This window comes from Molothrus aeneus, chromosome 30 (genome assembly GCF_037042795.1).
Source record: "Molothrus aeneus isolate 106 chromosome 30, BPBGC_Maene_1.0, whole genome shotgun sequence".
NCBI classification, from domain to species: Eukaryota; Metazoa; Chordata; class Aves; order Passeriformes; family Icteridae; genus Molothrus; species Molothrus aeneus.
This window is the reverse complement of record NC_089675.1, coordinates 2,024,883-2,049,171: the sequence shown is the minus strand read 5'-3', so window position 1 is coordinate 2,049,171 and position 24,289 is coordinate 2,024,883. Positions and strand designations below refer to the sequence as shown.

Here is a 24,289-nt window from a genome sequence, read left to right as displayed (position 1 = left end):
TAGGAATGTTTGAAATCTCAGATTGTATCCGGGTAGGAATGTTTGAAATCTCAGATTGTATCCAGGTAGGAATGTTTGAAATCTCAGATTGTATCCATGTAGGAATGTTTGAAATCTCAGATTGTATCCAGGCAGGAATGTTTGAAATCTCAGATTGTATCCATGTAGGAATGTTTGAAATCTCAGATTGTATCCAGGCAGGAATGTTTGGCTCCTCCCCTGGGCAGAGCATCTCCCAGTGGGATGATGGAATTTTATCAGCCATGCAGGGACACTCATTGGCCCATGAACAGAAGATAATTCATAATTGTGGCCTAGTAACAGAAGATAATTAATAATTAATGACCAATTAACAGGAGATAGCTCCTGGAGGGAGGATTGGTTTGTGGCAGAGGTACAGAAAACTGCAACTGCCTCACCTCTAACAAATGGCAAATAAAATACACTTTTGTTTTGCAGCATGGACACCTCCTCAAACACTTCTCAGCCAGGTCCAGCCCCAGCAGCCTCTCTGTCCTGATCCCTTTTTATGTCCCAGGAAGGGCAGAGAATTCCCAGGTTAAATCTTTGCCTTTTTCTCTCTCCGCAGAAGCGAACGTCGAGTCACGGCCACGCCAGGAAAAGAGCCAAGGTAGGAGCTCTGCTGCCACCCCAATTTCCTTTGGGCCCTTCTAATTCCTGATCCCAGCTTTAGGATGCTGCTCCTGAGCCTTTCCTGTCCCTGGAAAAGCAGATGGTGCTTCAGGACAGGGATTTCCATGTGCTCCTTTCCAACAGGATAAAAGCTGGAATTGCTCTGGCTGGAAGTCAGGGAGAATTAAGGCGGGGAATTTCCCAGCTAAAATTTGCTTTAAAGGCTGAAGGAATAAAAGAATTAATTGTTCAGGGATTTCAGGTCATTCTATATCTGTATATTGAGGGGAATATCCCTCTTATTAGGCAGTTTAATTGGGAATTTTATGCTTCAATAAATAAAAGGAATAAAATAACTGATTATTCAGGGATTTCAGGTCATTCTGTATCTGTATATTGAGGGAATATTCCTCTTATTAAGATAACTGATTATTCAGGGATTCCAGGTCATTCTATATCTGTATATTGAGGGGAATATTCCTTTTATTGGGCAGATTAATTGGGAATTTTATGCTTCAATAAATAATAGGAATAAAATAATTGATTGTTCTGGAATTCCAAATAGTTGTGTATCTTTATATTGAGGGAATATTCCTCTTATTAAAATAACTGATTATTCAGGGATTCCAAGTCATTGTGTATCTTTATATTGAGGGGAATATTCCTCTTATTGGGCAGATTAATTGGGAATTTTATGCTTTAAAGGCTGAAGGAATAAAGTAATTAATTGTTCAGGGATTTCAGGTCATTCTATATCTGTATATTGTGGGGAATATTCCTCTTATTAAAATAACTGATTATTCAGGGATTATTCAGGGATTCCAGGTCATTCTATATCTGTATATTGAGGGGAATATTCCTTTTATTGGGCAGATTAATTGGGATTTAATTGGGAATGGCTGCGCCGGTGCCTCGGGAATGCAGCTGCAGGAATTCAAGTATGAATTTTAGCTGAGATCTTGTAACTATTCCCCTTTTTTTTCATCTTTTTCAGTCTAACTCAAAGCTTAAACTGGTCAGGAGCTTGGCTGTGTGTGAGGAATCCTCAGGCCCCTTCGTGGATGGGCTGCTGGAGTCTCAGGTAGGCCCAGAACGAGACAAATTTGAGAGTTTGGAAACCCAGAAAAAAATCAAAAATTATCCAGGCCTTGCTCTCTTTTGCCTTGGGGAGCCAAAAAAATTCCTACAAGAGCTTTTTGAGACCTTCCTGAGCTGCTTTTCTGCTCAGGGAATGTCTGAACCTCCTTTATGTTTTTCACCCCAGGACATCATCCAGCTGCACGTGAGCTGCCCCTCTGACAAGGAGGAGGAGAAATCCACCAAAGATGGGGTGGAGAAAGAAGAAAAAGAGAAAAATAAAGAAAAAACACCAAGGAAGATGCTCTCTCGAGGTCAGGTGCTGCTCTGGGAACCTTCTGGAAGTGGGACAGGTGGTTGGGTGTGTTTGGTTTTTTTGTTTTGATTTAGGGCAATTTTGGGAGAAAAATTTTTAAAGGTTTTTTGTTTTTTTTTTTTTAGAAAACAAACTAAAGTGGTTTTTTTTAAATTGGTTTGGGGAAAAGTTTTTTTTTTGGAGAAAAGTGGGAAAAATTTGTTTATTTAATAGGTAAAGTATTTATTAGTAGAAAAAATGAGGCACTGGAGGGAGCTCCACGGTCTCCCTGGATTCTTCTCTTCTCCAGGTTCACCTACACTCATCCCTTTTTCCTTTTCCCCCTTTATTCCTTTTCCTCCTTTATTCCTTTCACTCTTTTTCCTTTTCCCCTTTTTTCCTTTCCCCCCTTTTTTCCTTTCCCCATTTTTTCCTTTCCCCCTTTATTCCTTTCCCCATTTTTTCCTTTCACTCTTTTTCCTTTCCCCCCTTTTTTCCCTTTTCCCCCTTTTTTCCTTTCCCCCCCTTTTTTCCTTTCCCCCTTTTTTCCTTCTCCCCTTTTTTCCTTTCCCCCCTTTTTTCCTTCTCCCCTTTTTTCTTTCCCCCCTTTTTTCCTTTCCCCATTTTTCCTTTCCCCCCTTTTTTCCTTTCCCCCTTTTTTCCTTTCCCCCTTTTTTCCTTCCCCCCTTTTTTCCTTTCCCCATTTTTCCTTTCCCCTTTTTCCCCTTCCCCTCTTTTTTCCTTTTCCCCTTTTTTTTTTCTTTCCCCCATTTTTCCTTCTCTCTGTGCTATCCCAATGATTTTTTAATTTTTTTTCTGCTTCCATTGTTGCTTTTTTTTTCAGATTCCAGCCAGGAATATACAGACTCCACTGGAATAGATTTGCATGAATTTTTAGTAAATACACTGAAAAAAAACCCAAGGTAGGTCATGGTCAATAAAACAACTCCCTGAGGGCTCTGTGTGTCCATTCCTGCAAATAATTCTGTATTTTCCTCTTTGGAATTCCAAGAGTTACCAGAAACTAAAAGCACAACTGTAATTTTATATCCTGTTCAATTCCAAATGTGGAATTGTGTGTGATGTGAAGAGAGAAGGACAAATAATTTGTTTGAATGCAAAGAAAGAATTTAAATTGCTTTAAACTCTTTTCTATAAATGGTTTTCAAGTGCCAGCCTGTACAGGGAATAATCAGTGGGATTGAGGAAAGGTTGGCAAGGGAATGGCAAAGTTGGAGCTTCCAGCAGAGCAGAGATTGAGGCTTTCCAAAGCCAAGCATTATTAGCAAAACAACCTTAAACTGGAAAAAATCTGTGTTCAATTCAGTGTATTTGAAAAATCTGTGTTTAATTCAGTGTCTTTGAAAAATCTGTGTTTAATTCAGTGTATTTGAAAAATCTGCTGTTTAATTCAGTGTATTTGAAAAATCTGCAGTTTAATTCAATGTATTTGAAAAATCTGCTGTTTAATTCAATGTATTTGAAAAATCTGCTGTTTAATTCAATGTATTTGAAAAATCTGTGTTTAATTCAGTGTCTTTGAAAAATCTGCTGTTTAATTCAGTGTCTTTGAAAAATCTGCTGTTTAATTCAGTGTCTTTGAAAAATCTGTGTTTAATTCAGTGTATTTGAAAAATCTGCAGTTTAATTCAGTGTCTTTGAAAAATCTGCTGTTTAATTCAGAGTATTTGAAAAACCTGCTGTTTAATTAAGAGTATTTGAAAAATCTGCAGTGTAATTCAGTGTATTTGGAAAATCTGGTGTCCAATTCAGAGTATCTGAAAAACAAGGAGTTTTTTTAGCCCATTTCTGTGTAAAATCAGATCTCTCTTCCTCCTGTGACGTTTTCTGCTGCAGGACAGGGCTTGGCAGCAGGGAATGCTGTTCCCCTATCCCTAAAGTCACCTTTTCAAGCTTTCTTTTTATCCCTGACAGGGACAGAATGATGCTGCTCAAGTTGGAACAGGAGATTCTGGAGTTCATTAGTGATAACAAGTAAGTGGTGATGGAGTTTGTGCCGAGCAAGGGAATTTCCCAACGGAGATTTCGGAATTTGGGAATTTGAAAGTTGGGAATTTGGGGGCTCCCAGGGGAGCAGGGTGAGGATGTTCTCCTGTACACCCTGACGTGGCAGGGGTGGAAGTGACTGTGCCCTGTCCCTGTGCCCAGCAATCAGTTCAAGAAGTTCCCCCAGATGACCTCGTACCACCGCATGCTGCTGCACCGCGTGGCCGCGTATTTCGGGATGGATCACAACGTGGACCAGACTGGCAAGGCTGTGATCATCAACAAGACCAGCAACACACGAATGTAAGCTCCTTCCCTGCTTCCTTCCCCTGCTTCCTTCCCCTTCTTCCTTTCCCCTTTCTTTCTTTTCCCCTTTCTTCCTTCCCCTTCTTCCTTCCCCTTCTTCCTTCCCCCTTCTTCCTTCCCCTTCTTCCTTTCCCCTTTCTTTCTTTTCCCCTTTCTTCCTTCCCCTTCCTCCTTCCCCTTCTTCCTTTCCCCTTTCTTTCTTTTCCCCTTTCTTCCTTCCCCTTCCTCCTTCCCCTTCCTCCTTCCCCTTTCTTCCTTCCCCTTTCTTCCTTCCCCTTTCTTTTTCCCCTTTCTTTTTCCCCTTTCTTTTTCCCCTTCTCCTTCTCTTCCCTTTTTCCCTTTTTCCCTTTCTCCCTTTTTCCCTTTCTCCCTTTTTTCTTTCCCCTTCTTCTTGCCCTTCCCCTTTTGCCCTTCCCCTTTTCCCTTCCCCTTTTGCCCTTCCCCTTTTGCCCTTCCCCTTTTGCCCTTTCCCTTTAGCCCTTTCCCTTTTTCCTTCTTCCCTTTCTTCTTCTCCATTTTCCTTTTCCTTCCTCTTCCCTTTTCCCTCTTTCCCTTCCCTTCTCCTTCCCCTTCTTCTTTCCCTTCTTCTTCCCCTTCCCCTTTTTCCTTTCCTTCCTCTTTCCCTTTTTCTCATTCCCTTTTTCCCTTTCCCTTCCCCTTCTTTTCCTCCTTCTTTTCCCTCTTCTTCTTCACCTTCTTGTTCCCCTTCCCCTTCCCCTTCTCCTTCCCCTTCCCTTTTCCTTTTTCCTTCCCCTTTCCCCTCTCCCTTCCCCACAGCCCAGGAATCCTCTGTACCAGGATGGGTTCCACACCACATTTATAATTTTTTTTTACCTCATTGGAGGTGAAGATCCCTCTCTAGAACCAGAATCACAGAATGAAGGGGGACAGGAAAGAAGAACCTTTTCCTTCCAGCCCTCCCTGCCTCTCCACAGCTCCTGGAGAAGAGACAGGAGCTGAAATTTCACCCAAATTTCACCTTAAAACTGCTTTTTTTCCCCTCCTAACAAGGGCTGGTTTTCTTGCAGCCCCGAGCAGAGATTCTCTGAGCACATCAAGGACGAGAAGAACGCGGAATTCCCTCAGAGGTTCATCCTGAAGAGGGATGACACCAGCATGGACCGGGACGATAACCAGGTGAGGGAGGGCACAGGGGGGCACCTGCAGCCTTGGCAATGCTCCCAAGAGCAGAAAAACTCCAAAATTCTCCTGCCTTTCATTCCATGGAAGCTCCCACCCCACCCAGGCAGCAACATCTGAATTTCATCAAAGATTTTTTTTTTTTTTTTGCCAATTTTATGGAAATGGGTGAAGAATTGCTGTGGGTTTTATGGCTCTGCTTCCAAAATCAGCTGGAGGCCAGGCCAGGTTTTAAAAAGCGGAGCCTTTTTCCAAGGTTTCTTTGGGAATATCCCTCAGCTGAGTTTTGCTTTCTCCTCTTGCAGCAAGCCATGCCCTTCCCAAGGATCTCAGGGTCTTGTAGCTCCCATTTCCATAAAAACATGGAATAATTGGGCTTGGAAAAGCCCTTAAAGCTCCTCCAGTTCCATCCCTGGACATTTTCCACGATCCCAAATGGATTGAGCAGCATCATTGCCCCAACCTGGCCTCGGACATTTCAGGGATGGGGCAGCCACAGCTTCCCTGGGCATCCAGGGAAAAAATTCCTGAAAAAATTCCTGAGCCTGTTCTGGGAGGAATTTTTTAGATTGGGAATTTTTTGGGAATTTTAGATGGGAATTTTTTTTAGATGGGAATTTTTTTTGGAATTTTTGATGGGAATTTTTTAGATGGGAATTTTTTAGATGGGAATTTTTTATGGGAATTTTTTGGGAATTTTTGATGGGAATTTTTTAGATTTTCCTTTGAAACCAGGCTGATATTCCTGATTTTCCAGGGTGACATTCCTGATATTTCCCCCATGAAACCAGGGTGACATTCCTGATTTTCCAGGGTGATATTCCTGACATTTCCCCCATGAAACCAGGGTGACATTCCTGACATTTCCTCCATGAAACCAGGGTGATATTCCTGATTTTCCAGGGTGATATTCCTGATTTTCACCCATGAAACCAGGGTGATATTCCTGATTTTCCAGGGTGATATTCCTGATTGATTTTCCCTCTGGGACCAGGGTGATATTCCTGATTTTCCCTATGAATATTCCTGTTTCTCCCCATGGAACCAGGGTGATATTCCTGATATTTCCTCCATGAAACCAGGGTGATATTCCTGATTTTCCAGGGTGATATTCCTGATTTTTCCCCATGAAACCAGGGTGATATTCCTGATTTTCCAGGGGGACATTCCTGATATTTCCTCCATGAAACCAGGGTGATATTCCTGATTTTCCAGGGTGATATTCCTGATTTTCCCCCCATGAAACCAGGGTGATATTCCTGATTTTCCAGGGGGACATTCCTGATATTTTCCCCCATGAAACCAGGGTGATATTCCTGATTTTGCAGGGGGACATTCCTGATATTTTCCCCATGAAACCAGGGTGATATTCCTGATTTTCCAGGGTGACATTCCCGATTTTTCCCCATGAAACCAGGGTGATATTCCTGATTTTTCCTGTCAAACCAGGGTGATATTCCTGATTTCTGCCTCATGCAGAGCTCAGGCAGGGTGGTTTCTATTTGGGAACAGCCAGGAATGATCACTCTGGCACCTCTGGCACCTTCATCCTTGCACTCAGGTGTCTCCAAGGTAGGTGCAGGTGCCCAAAATCACCAAATCCACAGATAATCCACAATTCCCACCCAAAATTGCCAGCAGCTGGCTGCTCCTGCTGACCCCTGAGCTGTGTTTGTCCCTTCAGATCAGACTCCCCTTGCAGGATGGGAGAAGGAGCAAATCCATCGAGGAGCGGGAGGAGGAATACCAGCGGGTCAGGGAGAGGATCTTTGCACGAGAGGTGAGTTGGGATCCTTCACCAAATCATGATTATTCACCAATTTATTATCATTGTTATCAGCATTATTATTATTCCAGGAGCTTTGGGCCACAAGGTTTCCCCTTCAATATTCCAGATGTTGCTTTTTTCCTACCAACGTTTCTCAGAGTTTTGGGGCCGTGCCGCTGGATTCCAGCAAAGGTGGCCGAGCTTCCGGGCTGGAGGAGCCACAGCTGCAGCCTCCAGCCTGCTCCTTCCAAAAATTCCAGGGAATTTGGGCATTTCCAGGAGGAATTTGGGCATTTCCAGAAGGAATTTGGGCATTTCTGGGCAGAATTTAGCCCTTCTTAGGAGGGATTTGGGCATTCCCAGAAGGAATCTGGGCACTCCCAGAAGGAATCTGGGCACTCCCAGGAGGAATTTGGGCACTCCAGGAGGAGTTTGGGCATTCCCAGAAGGAATTTGGGCATTTCCAGGAGGTATTTGGGCACTCCCAGGAGGAATTTGGGCATTTCCAGAAGGGATTTGGGCATTTCCAGAAGGGATTTGGGCATTCCTGGGTGGAATTTAGCCCTTCTTAGGAGGGATTTGGGCATTCCCAGAAGGAATTTGGGCATTTCCAGAAGGAATTTGGGCATTCCCAGGAGGAATTTGGGCATTTCCAGAAGGAATTTGTGCATTCCTGGGTGGAATTTAGCCCTTCTTAGGAGGGATTTACTTCTTCCCAGGAGGAATTTGGGCATTTCCAGGAGGGATTTTGGCACTCCAAGGAGGAATTGTGCATTCCCAGGAAGAATTTGGGCATTCCTATATAGAATTGGGCATTCCTAGAAGGAATTTGGGCATTCTTAGAAGGGATTTAGGCCTTCCTAGGAAGAATTTGGTATTTCCAGGAGGGATTTAGTCCTTCCTAGGAGGAATTTGGGCATTCCCAGAAGGGATTTGGGCACTCCCAGAAGGAATTTGGGCACTCCCAGGAGGAATTTGGGCATTCCCAGGAGGGATTTTGGCATTCCTAGAAAGGATTTAGGACTTCCTAGGAGGAGTTTGGGCATTCCCAGGAGGAATTTGGGTATTCCCAGGAGGAATTTGGGCATTCCCAGAAGGAATTTGGGCATTCCCAGAAGAAATTTGGGTATTCCCAGGAGGAATTTAATCCTTCCTAGAAGGAATTTCGTCCTTCCTGGGAGGAACTGGGAGATCTCAGGGATCAGGAAATTCCCTGGATGGAGCTGCTCAGGGATCTGCTGTGCAGGAGGCTCAGCACCACCCTCAGCACCCTCTGTTTGCCATCCCCACCCTCTGGAATTGGGGTTTTTCCACATTTTTTTTGAAGTCTCTTTTTTTCTTTCCCTCCCCATCTCCACGTTCCTGCTGCTCCCAGTCTGGCCAGAACGGATTCCTCACAGACAGCAGGTGAGTGCTGCCCTGGCATCATTTCAAATGCCCTGGCATCATTTCAAATGCCATAAAATTCTGCTTTTCCCTCTTCACCCTCCCCCCAGAATGCTTTTCTTGTAGCTCTCCCCCACAGATGCAGATTTGCAGGGATTTCTCTGTGATTTCATTTGTGCCATGCCATGCACGGCTGCTCCAGGACTCACTGAAGGTTTTTTTTTTTCCTTTCAAAAATAAAATGAAAAAGGAGGGTGAGAATGGCAGGGAGGAATTGAGGAATTCCAGCAGTTTTCAAACCTCTTTTTTCCCCCAAAAGGACAGGAAATCCCTGCCCTTACAAAGTGCCAGGATCAGGCAGGGTTGTCCCTAATCCCTGCTTATCCGTTCTGGGTGATTTCATGGTGACACTGAAGTGTCTCGGGCTCCATCTGAGCTGCTGAGGGTGAATTCTGCCCTGGGAGACTCTAAAATGTTGATTTTCCCTCATCACACTCCCCACAGAATGCTTTTCTTGTTGCTCTCACAGACAGGGGCAGATTTGCAGGGATTTCCCTGTGATTTATTTGTGCCATGCCACGCTGAATGCCCCAGGGGAGTTTCTAAAAGTGTTTTCTTTCAATTTTGAGTCCTTTTTGGCTGTTTAAAATTCAAAAGGAGGGTGGCAATGGCAGGGAGGAATTCCAGCGGTTTTCAGTCCTCTTTTTTTCCAAAAAGATAGGAAATCCTCATCCCTGCCTTTCTGCCTGCTGGATTTTGGCAGAAAAGTGAAATTACACACTTGTAATCAACTGCACAGCCATGATATCAGTGCCACCAAAATCAATCAATTCTGGGAGCCTTTTCCACGGCCTCAGGTCAAAATGCAGCGCTCTCCTTGAGTCAGAGGGGGTCACAGGATCACAGGATCAATCACAGGATCAATCACAGAATGAATCACAGAATCAGTCACAGAATCACAGAATCAGTCACAGAATCAATCACGGAATCAATCACAGAATCAATCACAGAATCAATCACAGAATCACAGAATCAGTCACAGAATCAATCACGGAATCAATCACAGAATCAATCACGGAATCAGTTACAGGATCAATCGCAGGATCACAGAATCAATCTCAGAATGAATCCCAGAATCAATCCCAGAATGAATCCCAGAATGAATCCCAGAATCACAGAGTCAATCCCAGAATCACAGAATCCCAGAATCACAGAATCCCAGAATCAATCACAGAATCACAGAATGAATCACAGAATGAATCCCTCAATCACAGAATCCCAGAATCAATCACAGAATCACAGAATGAATCACAGAATGAATCCCTCAATCCCAGAATCAATCCCAGAATCAATCACAGAATCACAGAATCAATCACAGAATCAATCAGAATCCCAGAATCAATCCCAGAATCAATCCCAGAATCAATCCCAGAATCAATCCCAGAATGATGAGGTTGGAAGAGCCCTCTAAGGTCATCGAGTCCAACCTGTGCCCTCACACCTCACCCAGACTGTAGCACCAAGTGCCTGTCCAGGCTTTTCTTAAGCACATCCAGAGATGGTGATTCCACCACCTCCCTGGGAAGAGCATTCCAGTGCTTCATTATTCTTTTGGTGGAAAAATTTCCTCCCAATATCCAACCTATCCCTTCCCTGCTGCACCTTGAGCCTGTGTCCTCTACAACCCGTGTCCTGTCCTTTTTTTGCTGTCACACTCCCCCAAAAGGCTCCCAGGCCCAGCACACTGGGGGCACTGGTGCAGCAGCAGCAGCTCTGCCCCTGTCCCTGCCCTGGAGCCCAGTTTGAGTCGTGCTCTCCCTGCAGGGGCGCCCGGGAGGGGCTGGGCAGGAGCCCTGGCAGCCGCCAGAGCAGCACCGAGAGCGACATCAAATCCCTGGAGCCCCGTCCCTGGAGCAGCACGGACTCTGACGGCTCCATCCGCAGCCTGAGGCCGCCTGTCACCAAAGCCAGCAGCTTCAGTGGCATCTCCATCCTCACCAGGGGCGACAGCGTGGGCAGCAGCAAGGGCAGCGCTGGCAGCAGGAGCTCACGGGCAGGTACAGGAGGGCAGGGGGAAATGGGGATCTTGGCATGGAAAAGGGCCCCTGGGAGGTGGATTTTGGGTTCTAGAAATGGGGATCTTTGCATGGAAAAGGACACCTGGGAGGTGGATTTTGGGTTGGGGAAATGGAGATCTTTGCATGGAAAAGGACACCTGGCAGACTGATTTAGGACTGGAGGAACTGGAGCCCTTTACCTGCCAAAAGGCACCTGGGAGATGGATTTTAGGTTGGGGAAATGGAGACCTTTACATGAAAAAGGGCACCTGGGAGATGGATATTGGGTTGGGGAAATGGAGATCTTTGCATGAAAAAGGGCACCTGGATGTCTCCATGGTCTCCAGTTTGTCACCAGCACTGGCAGATTTTGGGTTGAGGAACTGGAGCTCTTTACCTGAGAAAGGGCACCTGGCAGACTGATTGAGGGCTGGGGGAAATGGGGATCTTTACATGGAAAAGGGCACCTGGGAGATGGATTTTGGGCTCTTTCTTTCCTAAAGGGCACCTGGCACACTGATTTAGGACTGGAGGAACTGGAGCCCTTTACCTGCCAAAAGGCACCTGGGAGATGGATTTTGGGTTGGGGAAATGGGGATCTTTACCTGCCAAAGGGCACCTGGGAGATGGATTTTAGGTTGGGGAAGTGGGGATCTTTACATGGAAAAGGGCACCTGGGAGATGGATTCTGGGTTGGGGAAATGGAGATCTTTGCATGAAAAAGGGCACCTGGCTGGCAGATTTTGGGTTTGGGAACTGGAGGCTCTTTCTTTGCCAAAGGGCACCTGGGGGTTGGGAAATGGAGATTTTTACCTGCCAAAGGACACCTGGGGTTGGGAATGGAGATCTTTCTGTGACAAAGGGCACCTGATTGTCTCCAGTTTGCCACCAGGACTGACAGATTTTGGGTTCTGGAATTGGAGATCTTCACCTGCCAAAGGGCACCTGGGGGTTGGGAAGTTGAGCCCTTCACCTGCCAAAGGGCACCTGGGGGTTGGGAAGTTGAGCCCTTCACCTGCCAAAGGGCACCTGGCAGGAAACAGCAACACCTGGGGGTTGGGGGGGCACATCCAGGACTCCTCTCTGTGCCTCCTTTTCTGTTCCAGGTGTGGTGCTAGGTGCCCCTGACAGTGGAATGGAATGGAATGGAGTGGAATGGAATGGAATGGAATGGAGTGGAATAGAATGGAATGGAATGGAAAGGAAAGAATGGAGTGGAATGGAATGGAATGGAATGGAATGGAATGGAATGGAATGGAATGGAATGGAATGGAATGGAGTGGAATGGAATGGAGTGGAATAGAATGGAATGGAATGGAATGGAAAGGAAAGAATGGAGTGGAATGGAGTGGAATGGAATGGAATGGAATGGAATAAAATAGAATGGAATGGAACGGAATGGAATGGAATAAAATAGAATGGAATGGAGTGGAATGGAGTGGAATGGAATGGAGTGGAATGGAATGGAAAGGAATGGAGTGGAATGGAATGGAGTGGAATAAAATGGAATGGAGTGGAATGGAGTGGAATGGAATGGAATGGAGTGGAATGGAATGGAGTGGAATAAAATGGAATGGAGTGGAATGGAGTGGAATAAAATGGAATGGAATGGAATGGAGTGGAATAAAATGGAATGGAATGGAATGGAATGGAATGGAGTGGAATGGAGTGGAATGGAATGGAATGGAAAGGAAAGAATGGAGTGGAATGGAATGGAATGGAGTGGAATGGAATGGAATGGAATAAAATAGAATGGAATGGAACGGAATGGAATGGAATAAAATAGAATGGAATGGAGTGGAATGGAAAGGAATGGAATGGAACGGAATGGAACAGAATAGAATAGAATGGAAAGGAATGGAATGGAATGGAATTGAATAGAATGGAATAGAATGGAATGGAGTGGAATGGAATAGAATAGACTAGACTAGAATAGAATAGAATAGAATAGAATAGAATGGAATAATTGTTCAGCACCCTGACTCAATGGAGTCAGATGCATCTTACAGGTGCCCTCCCCTGCTCTGTTACCTGCTCCCTGCTGCTTCCCTGCTGCCTCCCAGCGCACTGTGCCCCTCTCTGTCTCTCTCTGTGCTGCAGGTTTGGTGCTGGCTGCCCCTGAGGGCTGCAGCCCGTCCCCCTCATCCCAGGCCAGCCGTGCCCTCCTGCCCTGCTCGGCCCCGCAGCCCCCCGGGCTCCCCCCAGCCCAGCAGCAGCAGCAGCAGCCGCCCATCAGCAGCCCCATCATGTCCCAGGTGAGTCCCACAGGGCACAATTTGGGGGGGCAAAATGTGGTTCATAACCTTGCTAGAATACATCTGCTTATTTTCTGTTTCTTGCTTTATTTGGTTTTCTTAACACGACGCAGAAATTCTCAGGAAATGCCTTTGATTCAAGCAGGAGGGATTTAGATCACGACTCAAAGTTTGTCTCATTTTTGAATTCAAAAATGAGACAAACTGAAAGTAATTCAGCTTTTTTGCTGAAGCAGTAATTCTGCTTTTTTGCTGGCATCAAGCTTTGCTGTGTGCAAAAAACCCCAATCACTTGTGTTGAAATTTTAGAAGTTTAATAGTAATAAAATAATAGTTATAAAATAGTTATAATAATAGTAATAAATAATAATCAAAAGTTAGCTATGCTAATATATTAGTAATAACTTTTTGCTGATATATTAGTAATAACTTTTTGCTAATATATTAGTAATAACTTTTTACTAATATATTAGTAAAAAGTTAGTTATACTAATATTAGAAATAAATAGTTATAGTTAATAGTTATAGTTAATAGTTATAGTTAGTAGTTATAGTTAGTAGTTATATTAGTTAATAGTTATATTAGTTAATAGTTATATAACTATTAGTAATAGTAATAATATAAAAATAGTTATAAAAATTAGAACAATACGAATTTGGGCAATCAGAGTTAGGACAATAAAGGACAATAAAAGCAAACAGTTGGACCAAGTGTCCTTCTGAGGTCCCTCCCAACCTGGGCAGTTCGATGGTTCTCAGTGTTTTCAAGGGAAGAACCTTCTGGAAAAGCTTTTACTACAGCTAACAGGAGCAGCTTCCAGCTGTAGGACAGGGGGAACTGATATTTTTTGGGCTCTGGAGGGGCTCCAGGGGTTGTGGATTTGTTTGTGGAGGATTCTGAGCCTCGAGGAATGAGCTGGGGTGTCTGTCTGGAGCTGGGATAGCAGAGAGCCTGGGTGGGATCTCAGGCTGGGGTTTCAGTTTGGATCTTCTGCTGTCTCATCCAAGGGTTTAGAGCCTGGAATAAAATGATCTCGGGTTGTTTGGGTGTTGGTGAAGGATCTGGAAATGCACCATGCCCATGTCCATCCAAAGGTGAAATCAAAGCATCAGCCGCCCCCATCCAGCAGTGACCATTGGTGCCCAAAGCACAGGGTGGGGTTTTAGTGAGGGGTTTCAGTCTCATGAAGTGCTCCAGGTGACAAAGAGGGGTCCCTGTGGAAGGTGAGTGGGCAGGAATGACCAAGGAGCACTGTGGGCAATGCTGGAAGCAGCAGAGACACCTGAGCCTTGCCTGGGCTGTGCCTGATGGGCTGGATGGTGGATGCTGCCCTGGATGGTTCCTGTGCTTCCCAACGCCCTGCAAGGCCCCTCTGGGTTTGCAGTTGGCTCACTTGACACTAACCTTGTTGTTCCTTCTTTCTCTCCTTCCTTCCTTCCTTCCTTCCTTCCTTCCTTCCTTCCTTCCTTCCTTCCTTCCTTCCTTCCTTCCTTCCTTCCTTCCTTCCTTCCTTCCTTCCTTCCTTCCTTCCTTCCTTCCTTCCTTCCTTCCTTCCTTCCTTCCTTCCTTCCTTCCTTCCTTCCTTCCTTCCTTCCTTCCTTCCTTCCTTCCTTCCTTCCTTCCTCCCTTCCTCCCTTCCTCCCTTCCTCCCTTCCTCCCTTCCTCCCTTCCTCCCTTCCTTCCTCCCTTCCTCCCTTCCTCCCTTCCTTCCTTCCTTCCTCCCTCCCTTCCTTCCTCCCTCCCTTCATTTTCCTCCTTCCTCCCTCCCTTTTCCTCTGTTTTCCTCCCTCCTTTCTCTTCCTTTTCCTCCCTTTTCCTCCCTCCTTTTTCTCCCTTTCCCTTCCATCCTTTCCTTCATTTCCTTCTTCACTTTTCCTTCATTTTCCTCCTCCCTTTTTCTCCTTCCTCCCTCCCTTTTCCTTCCCCCTTTTTCCTTCATTTTCCTCCCCCTTTTCCTCCCTTAACCTTCATTTTCCTCCTCCCTTTTCTTCCCTTTTTGTTCTTCCTTTTCCTCTTTCCTTCCCCCTTTCCCTCATTTTCCTCCTACCTTTTCCTCTGTTTTCCTCCCTCCTTTTTCTTCCTTTCCCTTCATTTTCCTCCTCCCTTTTCCTCCCTTTTCCTTCTTCTCTCCTCCCTTTCCTCCTTTTCCTCCCTTTCCTTCCTTTTCCTCCCTTTCCCTTCCATCCTTTCCTTCATTTCCTTCTTCCCTTTTCCTTCATTTTCCTCCTCCCTTTTCCTCCTTCCTCCCTCCCTTTTCCTCCCTTTTCCTTCCCCCTTTTCCTTCATTTTCCTCCCTCCTTTTCCTCCATTTTCCTTCCTCCTTTCCCTGCCCATCCCTCTCTGCTGGTGTAGCCGGTGCCGGCGCTGCAGCCCGTTCCGTACTCTCCAAGCTCCTGCCCCCAAGTCCTCTTGCCAGTCTCTCCACCCCAGCAGTACAACCTGGTACAAACCCCAGTTCCTTTTCTGCTCTGTCTCTTGTGCTCTGTGCTGTGTTTGTGTTCTGTGAGCTTGTGCTGATCAGGTGTGTCCCAAACACCCCCCTGGGGCTGGGATCCACCCAGCTCTGGGGTCCCTGAGGCCACGGCACCACCACTGCTGGAGTGGTGGCCTTGGGAAGAGCAAATTCCAAGCCCAGAGCTCCCCAGAAGATGCCTTGGAAAGAGCCTGGGAAGAGCAAATTCAGAGCTCCCAGAGCCACCCAGCAGATGCCTGAGGCCATGGGACCACCACTGCTGGAGTGGTGGCCTTGGGAGGAGCCTGGGAAGAGCAAATTCAGAGCTCCCAAAAAAATGCCTGAGGCCACCACTGTTGGACTGGTGGCCTTGGGAAGAGCAAATCCCCAAGCCCAGAGCTCCTCAGCAGATGCCTGAGGCCATGGGACCACCAGTGCTGGTTGGGAAGAGCAAATTGAGAGCTCCCAGAGCCACCCAACAGATGCATGAGGCCATGGGGCCACCAGTGCTGGAGTGGTGGCCTTGGGAAGAGCAAATTCAGAGCTCCCAAAAAGATGCCTGAGGCCACCACTGCTGGATTGGTGGCCTTGGGAAGAGCAAATTCCAAGCCCAGAGCTCCCCAGCAATGCCTGAGGCCACCACTGTTGGACTGGTGGCCTTGGGAAGAGCAAATTCAGAGCTCCCAGAGCTCCCAAAAAGATGCATGAGGCCATGGGACCAGAAGAGCCTGAGAAGAACAAATTCTAAGCCCAGAGCTCCTCAGCAGATGCCTGAGGCCATGGGACCACCAGTGATGGTTGGGAAGAGCCTGGGAAGCGCAAATTCCAAGCCCAGAGCTCTCCAGCAGATGCCTGACGCCACCACTGCTGGATTGGTGGGTTGGGAAGAGTCTGGGAAGAGCAAATTCAGAGCTCCCAGAGCTCTCAGCAGATGCCTGAGGCCACCACTGCTGGACTGGTGGCCTTGCCAAGAGGAAACCCCAAGCCCAGAGCTCCCCAGCAGTGCTTGTGCTCATTGTGGGGTCTGGGGGCCGTGGCTGCCCCCTGGGCTCAGCCCAGCCCCTGTGTTGTCCCCACAGGGATCTTTTGGGAACGTTGTCCCCCATGGGACGTGGCAGCTGGGCTGGAGTCACCCCTCGTGTCCCCACCATCTGCTGAGCTCAGCTGGCATGTCCCATGTCCCATGTCCTGCTCTGGGTCTGTGGCTCGTGTTTGGGGAGCTTCTCTGGGAGAAGGGGTGTTCATCACCAGCAGAGCTGTGTCCTGCTGCCCTTTTTGCCCCACCTCCTCCATCCTTGCCCTGTTCCAGGCCAATGAGCTCAGCTGGCATGTCCCATGTCCCATGTCCTGCTCTGGGTCTGTGACTCGTTTTTGGGGGGCTTTTTCGGGAGAAGGGATGTGCATTACCAGCAGAGCTGTGTCCTGCTGCCCTTTTTGTCCCACCTCCTCCATCCTTGCCCTGTTCCAGGCCAATGAGCTCAGCTGGCATGTCCCATGTCCCATGTCCTGCTCTGGGTCTGTGACTCGTTTTTGGGGGGCTTTTTCGGGAGAAGGGATGTGCATTACCAGCAGAGCTGTGTCCTGCTGCCCTTTTTGTCCCACCTCCTCCATCCTTGCCCCGTTCCAGGCCAATGAGCTCAGCTGGCATGTCCCATGTCCTATGTCCCCCTGTCCTGCTCTGGGTCTGTGGCTCGTGTTTGGGGGTGTTTTGGGGGCTTTCTGGGACAAGGGGTGTGCATCACCAGCAGAGCTGTGTCCTACTCTCTTTTTGTCCCACCTCCTCCATCCTTGCCCCGTTCCAGGCCAATGAGCTCACCTGGCATGTCCCATGTCCTGCTCTGGGTCTGTGGCTCGTTTTTGGGGGGCTTCTCTGGGAAAAGGGGTCTGTATTTATCAGCAGAGCTGTGTCCTGCTGCTCCTTTTGTCCCACCTCCTCCATCCTTGCCCCGTTCCAGGCCGATGAGCTCAGCAGCCCCTTCGGGCAGATCAGCCTCAGCCGCCAGGGCTCCACGGAGGCTCCAGACCCTTCCTCGGGGATGTTCCAGCCGTCCCTGCTGTCCCAGCACCCCCAGCAGCCGGGGTTCATCATGGCAGCTCCTCCTGGGCAGCCCATCCCCACCTCCAGCTACTCTGCCTCGGGGCACACGGCCCCCAGCCAGCCGGTGCTGCAGCCCCAGGGGTACATCCAGCCCCCACAGCAGGTGACGGGGGCACCAGGGAGAGGGCACCAGGGAGGTGGCACCAGGGGGAGGGCACCAGGGGGAGGGCACCAGGGAGGTAGCACCAGGGGGGTGGCACCCGGGGGAGGGCACCAGGGGGAGGGCACCAGGGGATCATGGGGAATTGAGAGTCTGACTCAACTGTCAGATTCTTAGAAGGCTAATTTATTGTTATATTATATTATATTATATTATATTATATTATATTATATTATATTATATTATATTATATTATATTATATTATATTATATTAATTATATTATATTATGTTATATTATATTATATATATTATACAATATTATATTATATTATATTTATTATGTCATATTGTATCATACCATATTACATTATTATATCATAGCGATATTACATGATATATCATATCATATCATACCATATCATGTTGTTATGATATTATATGATATTATTTTATAAGGTATGATACATTGCATTGCATTATATTACATTACATTATATCATATTACATAATATTATATAATATTGCTATTATATTATATTGCTATAATATAATATAATATAATATAATATAATATAATATAATATAATATAATATAATATAATATAATATAATATAATATAATTTATTATATCATATCAATCATATCATATCATATCATATTTTAATCCATCTGGGACATCCCCAGACCTGCTGGGGAGGGGGTCCCTGTGGTATTTTTGGGGTCCCTCAGATGGAAAAGGAGTTGAGAATCTGACTCCATGTTCTTAGAAGGCTAATTTATTATTATATTATATTATATTATATTATATTATATTATATTATATTATATTATATTATATTATATTATATTATATTATATTATATTATATTATATTATATTATATTATATTATATTTATACTAAAACTATACTAAAGAATAGAGAAAGGATACAGACAGAAGGCTACAAAGAATTGATAATGAAAACTCCTGACTCCTTCCAGAGTCCCGACACAGCCTGGCCATGATTGGTCATTAAATCCAAACAATTCACACGTTGGATAAAAAAAAATCTCCAACCACATTGCAGAGCAGCAAAACACAGGAGAAACAAACCAGAAAATCATTATTTACATTTCATTCCTGAGGCCTCTCAGCTTCTGGGGAGAAAAAGAATCCTAACGAAAGGATTTTCCATAAAATATATATAAAATATATAAAATACATAAAAGATCAGCTTTCTTGCTCCTGCTCCTTGCTGTGCTCACACCCCTGGGTTTTTTGTTTTTTGCCCCTGACAGATTCAGGTTTCTTACTACCCCCCTGGGCAGTACCCCAACTCCAGCCAGCAATACCGACCCCTCAGTCACCCAGTGGCCTACAGCTCCCAGCGCCCCCAGCAGCTCCCCCAGCAGTCCCAGCAGCCAGGTAAGGGGCTGGAAAAGGGCTAAAAAAGGTTAAAAAGGGGTGAAAAGGGCAAATCTCCCTTTGCTGCTGTTGTTGTTGGCCCCAGGGGCCTCCCCTGCGCTCTCTGGGGTTGGGTTGTTGTTGCTCGTGGGTGGAGGTTGGGGGTGTCTGTCTGTGTCCTTCCCTCCCTCTCTTCTGAGCTCGCTGGGGGAGGCAATGGGATGGATTGAAAGCCCACTCAGGGGTGCCAGGGGAGTTTAAAGGCAGGAGTTCCCTTGGGTGTGTTTAAATCTGCTCCAATCTTCCCCATTCTTCAGCAGGAGGTGGGGGCAGGAGCAGGATTCGATTCCCTAAATTTATTATTAATTCCCTAAATCTTAAATCTGGGGTTATTTCCCATCTCCAACTTGGAAGTGACTCCATTAAAACCCTGTTCTGGCACTGAGGGGCTGCCAGGGGAATTTAAAGCCAAGAGTTCCCTTGGGTGTGTTTAAATCTGCTCCAAGGGAAGCCCTTTCCCCATTCTTTAGCAGCAGCAGGATTTGACTCCCTAAATCTTAAATCTGGGATTATTTATTCCCTAAATCTTAAATCTGGGGTTATTTCCTATGTTCAGCTGGGAAGTTACTCCATTAAAACTCTGTTCTGCCAGGGGAATTTAAAACCAGGAGCTTCCCTTGGGTCTGTTTAAATCTGCTCCAAGGGAAGCCCTTTCCCCATTCTTCAGCAGGAAGTGGGGGCAGAAGCAGGACTTGATTCCCTAAACCTTAAATCTGGGGTTATTTATTCCCTAAATCTTGAATTTGGAGTTATTTATTCCCTAAACCTTAAATCTGGAATTATTTATTCCCTGAATCTTGAATTTGGAGTTATTTATTCCCTCAACCTTAAATCTGGGGTTATTTATTCCCTAAATCTTGAATTTGGGGTTATTTACTCCCTAAATCTTGAATTTGGGGTTATTTATCCCCTAAATCTTAAATCTGGAGTTATTTATTCCCTAAATCTTGAATTTGGGGTTATTTATCCCCTAAATCTTAAATCTGGAGTTATTTATTCCCTAAATCTTGAATTTGGAGTTATTTATTCCCTAAACCTTAAATCTGGAGTTATTAATTCCCTGAATCTTGAATTTGGAGTTATTTACTCCCTAAATCCTGAATCTGGGGTTATTTCCCATGCCCAACTCTAAGTCACTCCATTCCAACCCTGTTCTGGCAGGTTTACAGCCAATGATGTCCAACCAGCAGCAAAGCTACCAAGGTGTGGTGGGGGTGCAGCAGGCTCAGCCCCCCGGGCTCCTCAGCAGCCAGAGGAACAACATGGGGGGCCAGATGCAGAACGTGCTGGGGGTGCAGCAGGCTCAGCCCCCCGGGCTCCTCAGCAGCCAGAGGAGCAGCATGGGCAGCCAGATGCAAGGGCTGATGGTCCAGTACACAGCACTGCCTTCCTACCAGGTGGGCACTGGGCTGGTGGGCAGGGGGCTCTGGATGGGCACGATGTGCCCAAGGGTGGGGATTTGCTCCCAGGGATGGGGAGGGCACGTCCATGGGGGGATCTGTGGGGCACATCTGGAGCTGGAGGGCTGGGCAGGATGTGCCCAAGGGGTCCCCCACAGGAAGGGATTTGCTCCCAGGGCTGGGGAGGGGGCTCTGGATGTGCCCAAGGGATCCCCAAGGGTGGGGATTTGCTCCCAGGGCTGGGGAGGGGGTTCTGGCTGGGCAAGATGTGCCCAAGAGATGCCCCAGAGGTGGGGATTTGCTCCCAGGGCATCTTTGGGGCACATCTGGAGCAGGAGGGCTGGGCAGGATGTGCCCAGGGGATGGATGTGCCCAAGGGATCCCCAAATGAGGGGATTTGCTCCCAGGGATGGGGAGGCCACGTCCATGTGGGCATCTGTGGGGCACATCTGGAGCTGGAGGGCTGGGCAGGATGTGCCCAGGGGATGGACGTGCCCAAGGGGTCCTCCAGAGGTGGGGATTTGCTCCCAGGGCTGGGGAGGGGTCTCTGGCTGGACAGGATGTGCCCAAGGGGTCCCCCAGAGGTGGGGATTTGCTCCCAGGGCACCTTTGGGGCACACCTGGAGCTGGGAGAATCTCTGGGACGGGCTCTGCCAGGGGGAGGTTGCTGTGGGGTGTCAGAAAAACCCACCTGGAGCCTCCTCACCCTGCTGGTGCCTCTTTGGGCCATTTCCCCCTGCTCTGTTGCTGTGACCTGCTGCTCTCCTCCCTGCCCAGGTGCCCATGGGCAGTGAATCCCAGAACGTGGTCCAGCAGCCCTTCCAGCAGCCCGTGCTCGTGCCAGCCAGCCAGTCTGTGCAGGGGGGGCTCCAGGCTGGAGGGGTCCCCATCTACTACAGTGTCATCCCCACTGCCCAGCAGAATGGCACCAGGTAAAGCTCTGGCAGCTGCCAGGGGGGTGAAAAGGGTGAAAAGGGTGCTGTGCCCACAGGTTTGGGGCTTTGGGGGTCTCCTGTCAAGGGCAGGAGTCAGGGATCCTTGTGATCTTTCAGCTTGGGAGGTTCTGGGGTTCTGTTTTCTGCTGTGCTGCCCTTGGGCTGGTGTTATCTTCTTATACTAAAAACTAATGTACAACATTTACAATAACTTCCCAATACCCATCACCTGTGTTAGACAGTGAGCTTCTACTCCAAACCAATCTAAAACCATCACAGCAGGAGATGGAGGCCAAGAAGAAGAAGAAGGAGAAAGGCTGGACATGCCCACATTCCTCCATCTTGCCCCCTCAACCCCCATTCTCAAAACCCCAAAATTCTACATTTTCACCCAGTGATTAATTCACTGTCATTCTACTCAAACTCTTGTGGCTTGTAACTCCTCACACAAAGCTGGGAATTTTTTCCAGCCCTTGGGGTGCTGTTAGTTTTTTATACTAAAAACTACATGTACAATATTTACAATAATTTTCCAGTACCTATCACCTGTGTTAGACAGTGAGCTTCTACTCTAAACCAATCCCAAAGTGCCACCATCACAGCAGGAGATGGAGGCCAACAAGAAGAAGGAGAAGAAGGACAGGACATGCCCAGATTCCTCCATCTTGCCTCCTGAACCTCCATTCTAAATCCCCAAAATTCTACATTTTCACCCAGTGATTAATTCACTGTCATTTTACTCAAACTCTTGTGGTTTGTAACTCCTCACACAAAGCTGGGAATTGTTTCCAGCCCTTGGGGTGGCGTTAGTTTTTTTATACTAAAATCTACAAAATATTTACAATAATTTTCCAATACCTGTCACCTATGTTAGACAGTTGTCTCTACTCTAAACCTATCCCAAAGTGCTACCATCACAGCAGGAGATGGAGGCCAACAAGAAGAAGGAGAAGAAGAACAAGGACAGGACATGCCCAGATGCCTCTATCTTGCCTCCTGAACCCCCATTCTAAATCCCCAAAATTCTACATTTTCACCCAGTGATTAATTCACTGTCATTCTACTCAAACTCTTGTGGCTTGTAACTCCTCACACAAAGCTGGGAATTGTTTCCAGCCCTTGGGGTGGTGTTAGTTTTTTTTATACTAAAATCTACAAAATATTCACAATTACTTCCCAATACCCATCGCCTATGTTAGACACTGAGCTTCTACTCTAAACCAATTCCAAAGTGCCACCATCACAGCAGGAGATGGAGGCCAACAAGAGGAGAAGAACAAGGACAGGACATGCCCAGATTCCTCCATCTTGCCCCCTGAACCCCCATTCTAAAAACCCCAAAAAATCGATTTTTCACCCCATAACAAACTAACTATCATTCTACTTAAACTTTCTTGACTTGTAATCCTTCATTTAAAGCTTGGTAATTATTTTTTCCAAGGGCTCAATCAAAGCCACAGGAGTCTTGTGCTCTGTGCCAAGGTCCCTGAGCCCCCTGGGCAGGGTCTTGAGCCCTCCAGGGCAGCCTGAGGAATTTCCTGGGTTCCCAAACCCATCCTGAATGCTGACCTGACCCTCTCTGCTCCCCAGCCCATCCGTGGGGTTCCTGCAGCCCCCTGGCTCTGAGCAGTACCAGATGCCGCAGTCCCCGGCGCCCTGCAGCCCTCCCCAGATGCAGCAGCAGTATTCAGGTACCAGGGGGCAATGGGCAAGGCTGGCACGCACTCCAGAGGTGGCAGCAGCCTTTGGATCGTGGGCTCTGGAGCTGCCAAGCTGCTGTGCCAAGGGGGTTCCTCAGGGGAATGGTCAGGGTGGGGCACTGGAGAGTGCCTGGCATCTCCCTGCCAGGGTGGGCACGGGGCTGGAGGGAGCTGGGGGGGCTCTGGGGTGGTGAGAGAGGGGGAAAAGGGCAGAGGGGGAGGTGGGGGATTCCTGCTCCCTGTCACAGCTGCTGGGAGTGAGCTGGAGCAGGAGCTGAGCTGGGATGGTGGATCTGGAGCTGAGCTGGGATGGTGGAAGTCTGGGCTTGGTGCAGAAGCTGAGCTGGGATGATGGAGATCTGGGCCTGGATCTGAGCTGGGATGATGGAGATCTGGGCCTGGATCTGAGCTGGGATGATGGAGATCTGGGCCTGGATCTGAGCTGGGATGATGGAGATCTGGGCCTGGATCTGAGCTGGGATGATGGAGATCTGGGCCTGGATCTGAGCTGGGATGATGGAGATCTAGGCCTGGTGAGCTGTAGGATCTCAACTGGGCTGATGGAGGTTTGGGCTTGGTGAGCTGGAGCAGGAGCTGAGCTGGGATGAAGGAGGTGTGGGCCTGGATCTGAGCTGGGATGATGGATCTGGGCCTGGATCTGAGCTGGGATGGTGGAGGTGTGGGTTTAGTGAACTGCAGGATCTGAGCTGGGATAATGGATCTGGAGCAGGATCTGAACTGGGATGGTGGAGGTCTAGGTCTGGTGAGCTGCAGGATCTGAGCTGGGATGACGGAGATGTGGGCCTGGTGCAGAAGCTGAGCTGGGATGCTGGATCTGGACCTGGATCTGAGCTGGGATGCTGGATCTGGGCCTGGATCTGAGCTGGGATGATGGATCTGGGCCTGGATCTGAGCTGGGATGATGGATCTGGACCTGGATCTGAGTTGGGATGATGGATCTGGGCCTGGATCTGAGTTGGGATGATGGATCTGGGCCTGGATCTGAGTTGGGATGATGGATCTGGGCTTGGATCTGAGCTGGGATGCTGGATCTGGACCTGGATCTGAGCTGTGATCCTGGATCTGGACTGGATCTGAGCTGGGATGATGGAGGCTCAGCCTGGATCCGAGCTGGGATGATGGATCTGGACATGGATCTGAGCTGGGATGAGAAATCTGAGCCTGGATCTGAGCTGTGATCCTGGATCTGGGCCTGGATCTGAGTTGGGATG

At 47.4% G+C, this 24,289-nt stretch overlaps 1 protein-coding gene across 4 annotated transcripts in view; it reads left to right on the top strand.

Annotated features, from left to right (window-relative positions):
• R3HDM2 (R3H domain containing 2) overlaps window positions 1-24,289 on the top strand; it is a 64,647-nt gene that overhangs the window by 33,037 nt on the left and 7,321 nt on the right. For 2 of the 4 annotated variants that reach the window (XM_066567770.1, XM_066567769.1), the window contains exons 3-19: window positions 590-631; window positions 1,628-1,714; window positions 1,898-2,024; window positions 2,850-2,928; window positions 3,941-4,000; window positions 4,175-4,315; window positions 5,347-5,455; window positions 7,143-7,238; window positions 8,602-8,633; window positions 10,437-10,669; window positions 12,770-12,924; window positions 15,278-15,367; window positions 17,333-17,578; window positions 18,857-18,983; window positions 20,184-20,419; window positions 21,200-21,354; window positions 22,948-23,048. In XM_066567770.1, the coding sequence (XP_066423867.1) occupies window positions 590-631; window positions 1,628-1,714; window positions 1,898-2,024; window positions 2,850-2,928; window positions 3,941-4,000; window positions 4,175-4,315; window positions 5,347-5,455; window positions 7,143-7,238; window positions 8,602-8,633; window positions 10,437-10,669; window positions 12,770-12,924; window positions 15,278-15,367; window positions 17,333-17,578; window positions 18,857-18,983; window positions 20,184-20,419; window positions 21,200-21,354; window positions 22,948-23,048 (2,116 nt within the window). The remainder of the gene's footprint in view (window positions 1-589; window positions 632-1,627; window positions 1,715-1,897; window positions 2,025-2,849; window positions 2,929-3,940; window positions 4,001-4,174; window positions 4,316-5,346; window positions 5,456-7,142; window positions 7,239-8,601; window positions 8,634-10,436; window positions 10,670-12,769; window positions 12,925-15,277; window positions 15,368-17,332; window positions 17,579-18,856; window positions 18,984-20,183; window positions 20,420-21,199; window positions 21,355-22,947; window positions 23,049-24,289) is intronic. The other 2 variants (XM_066567771.1, XM_066567772.1) reach the window with 2 other exon arrangements.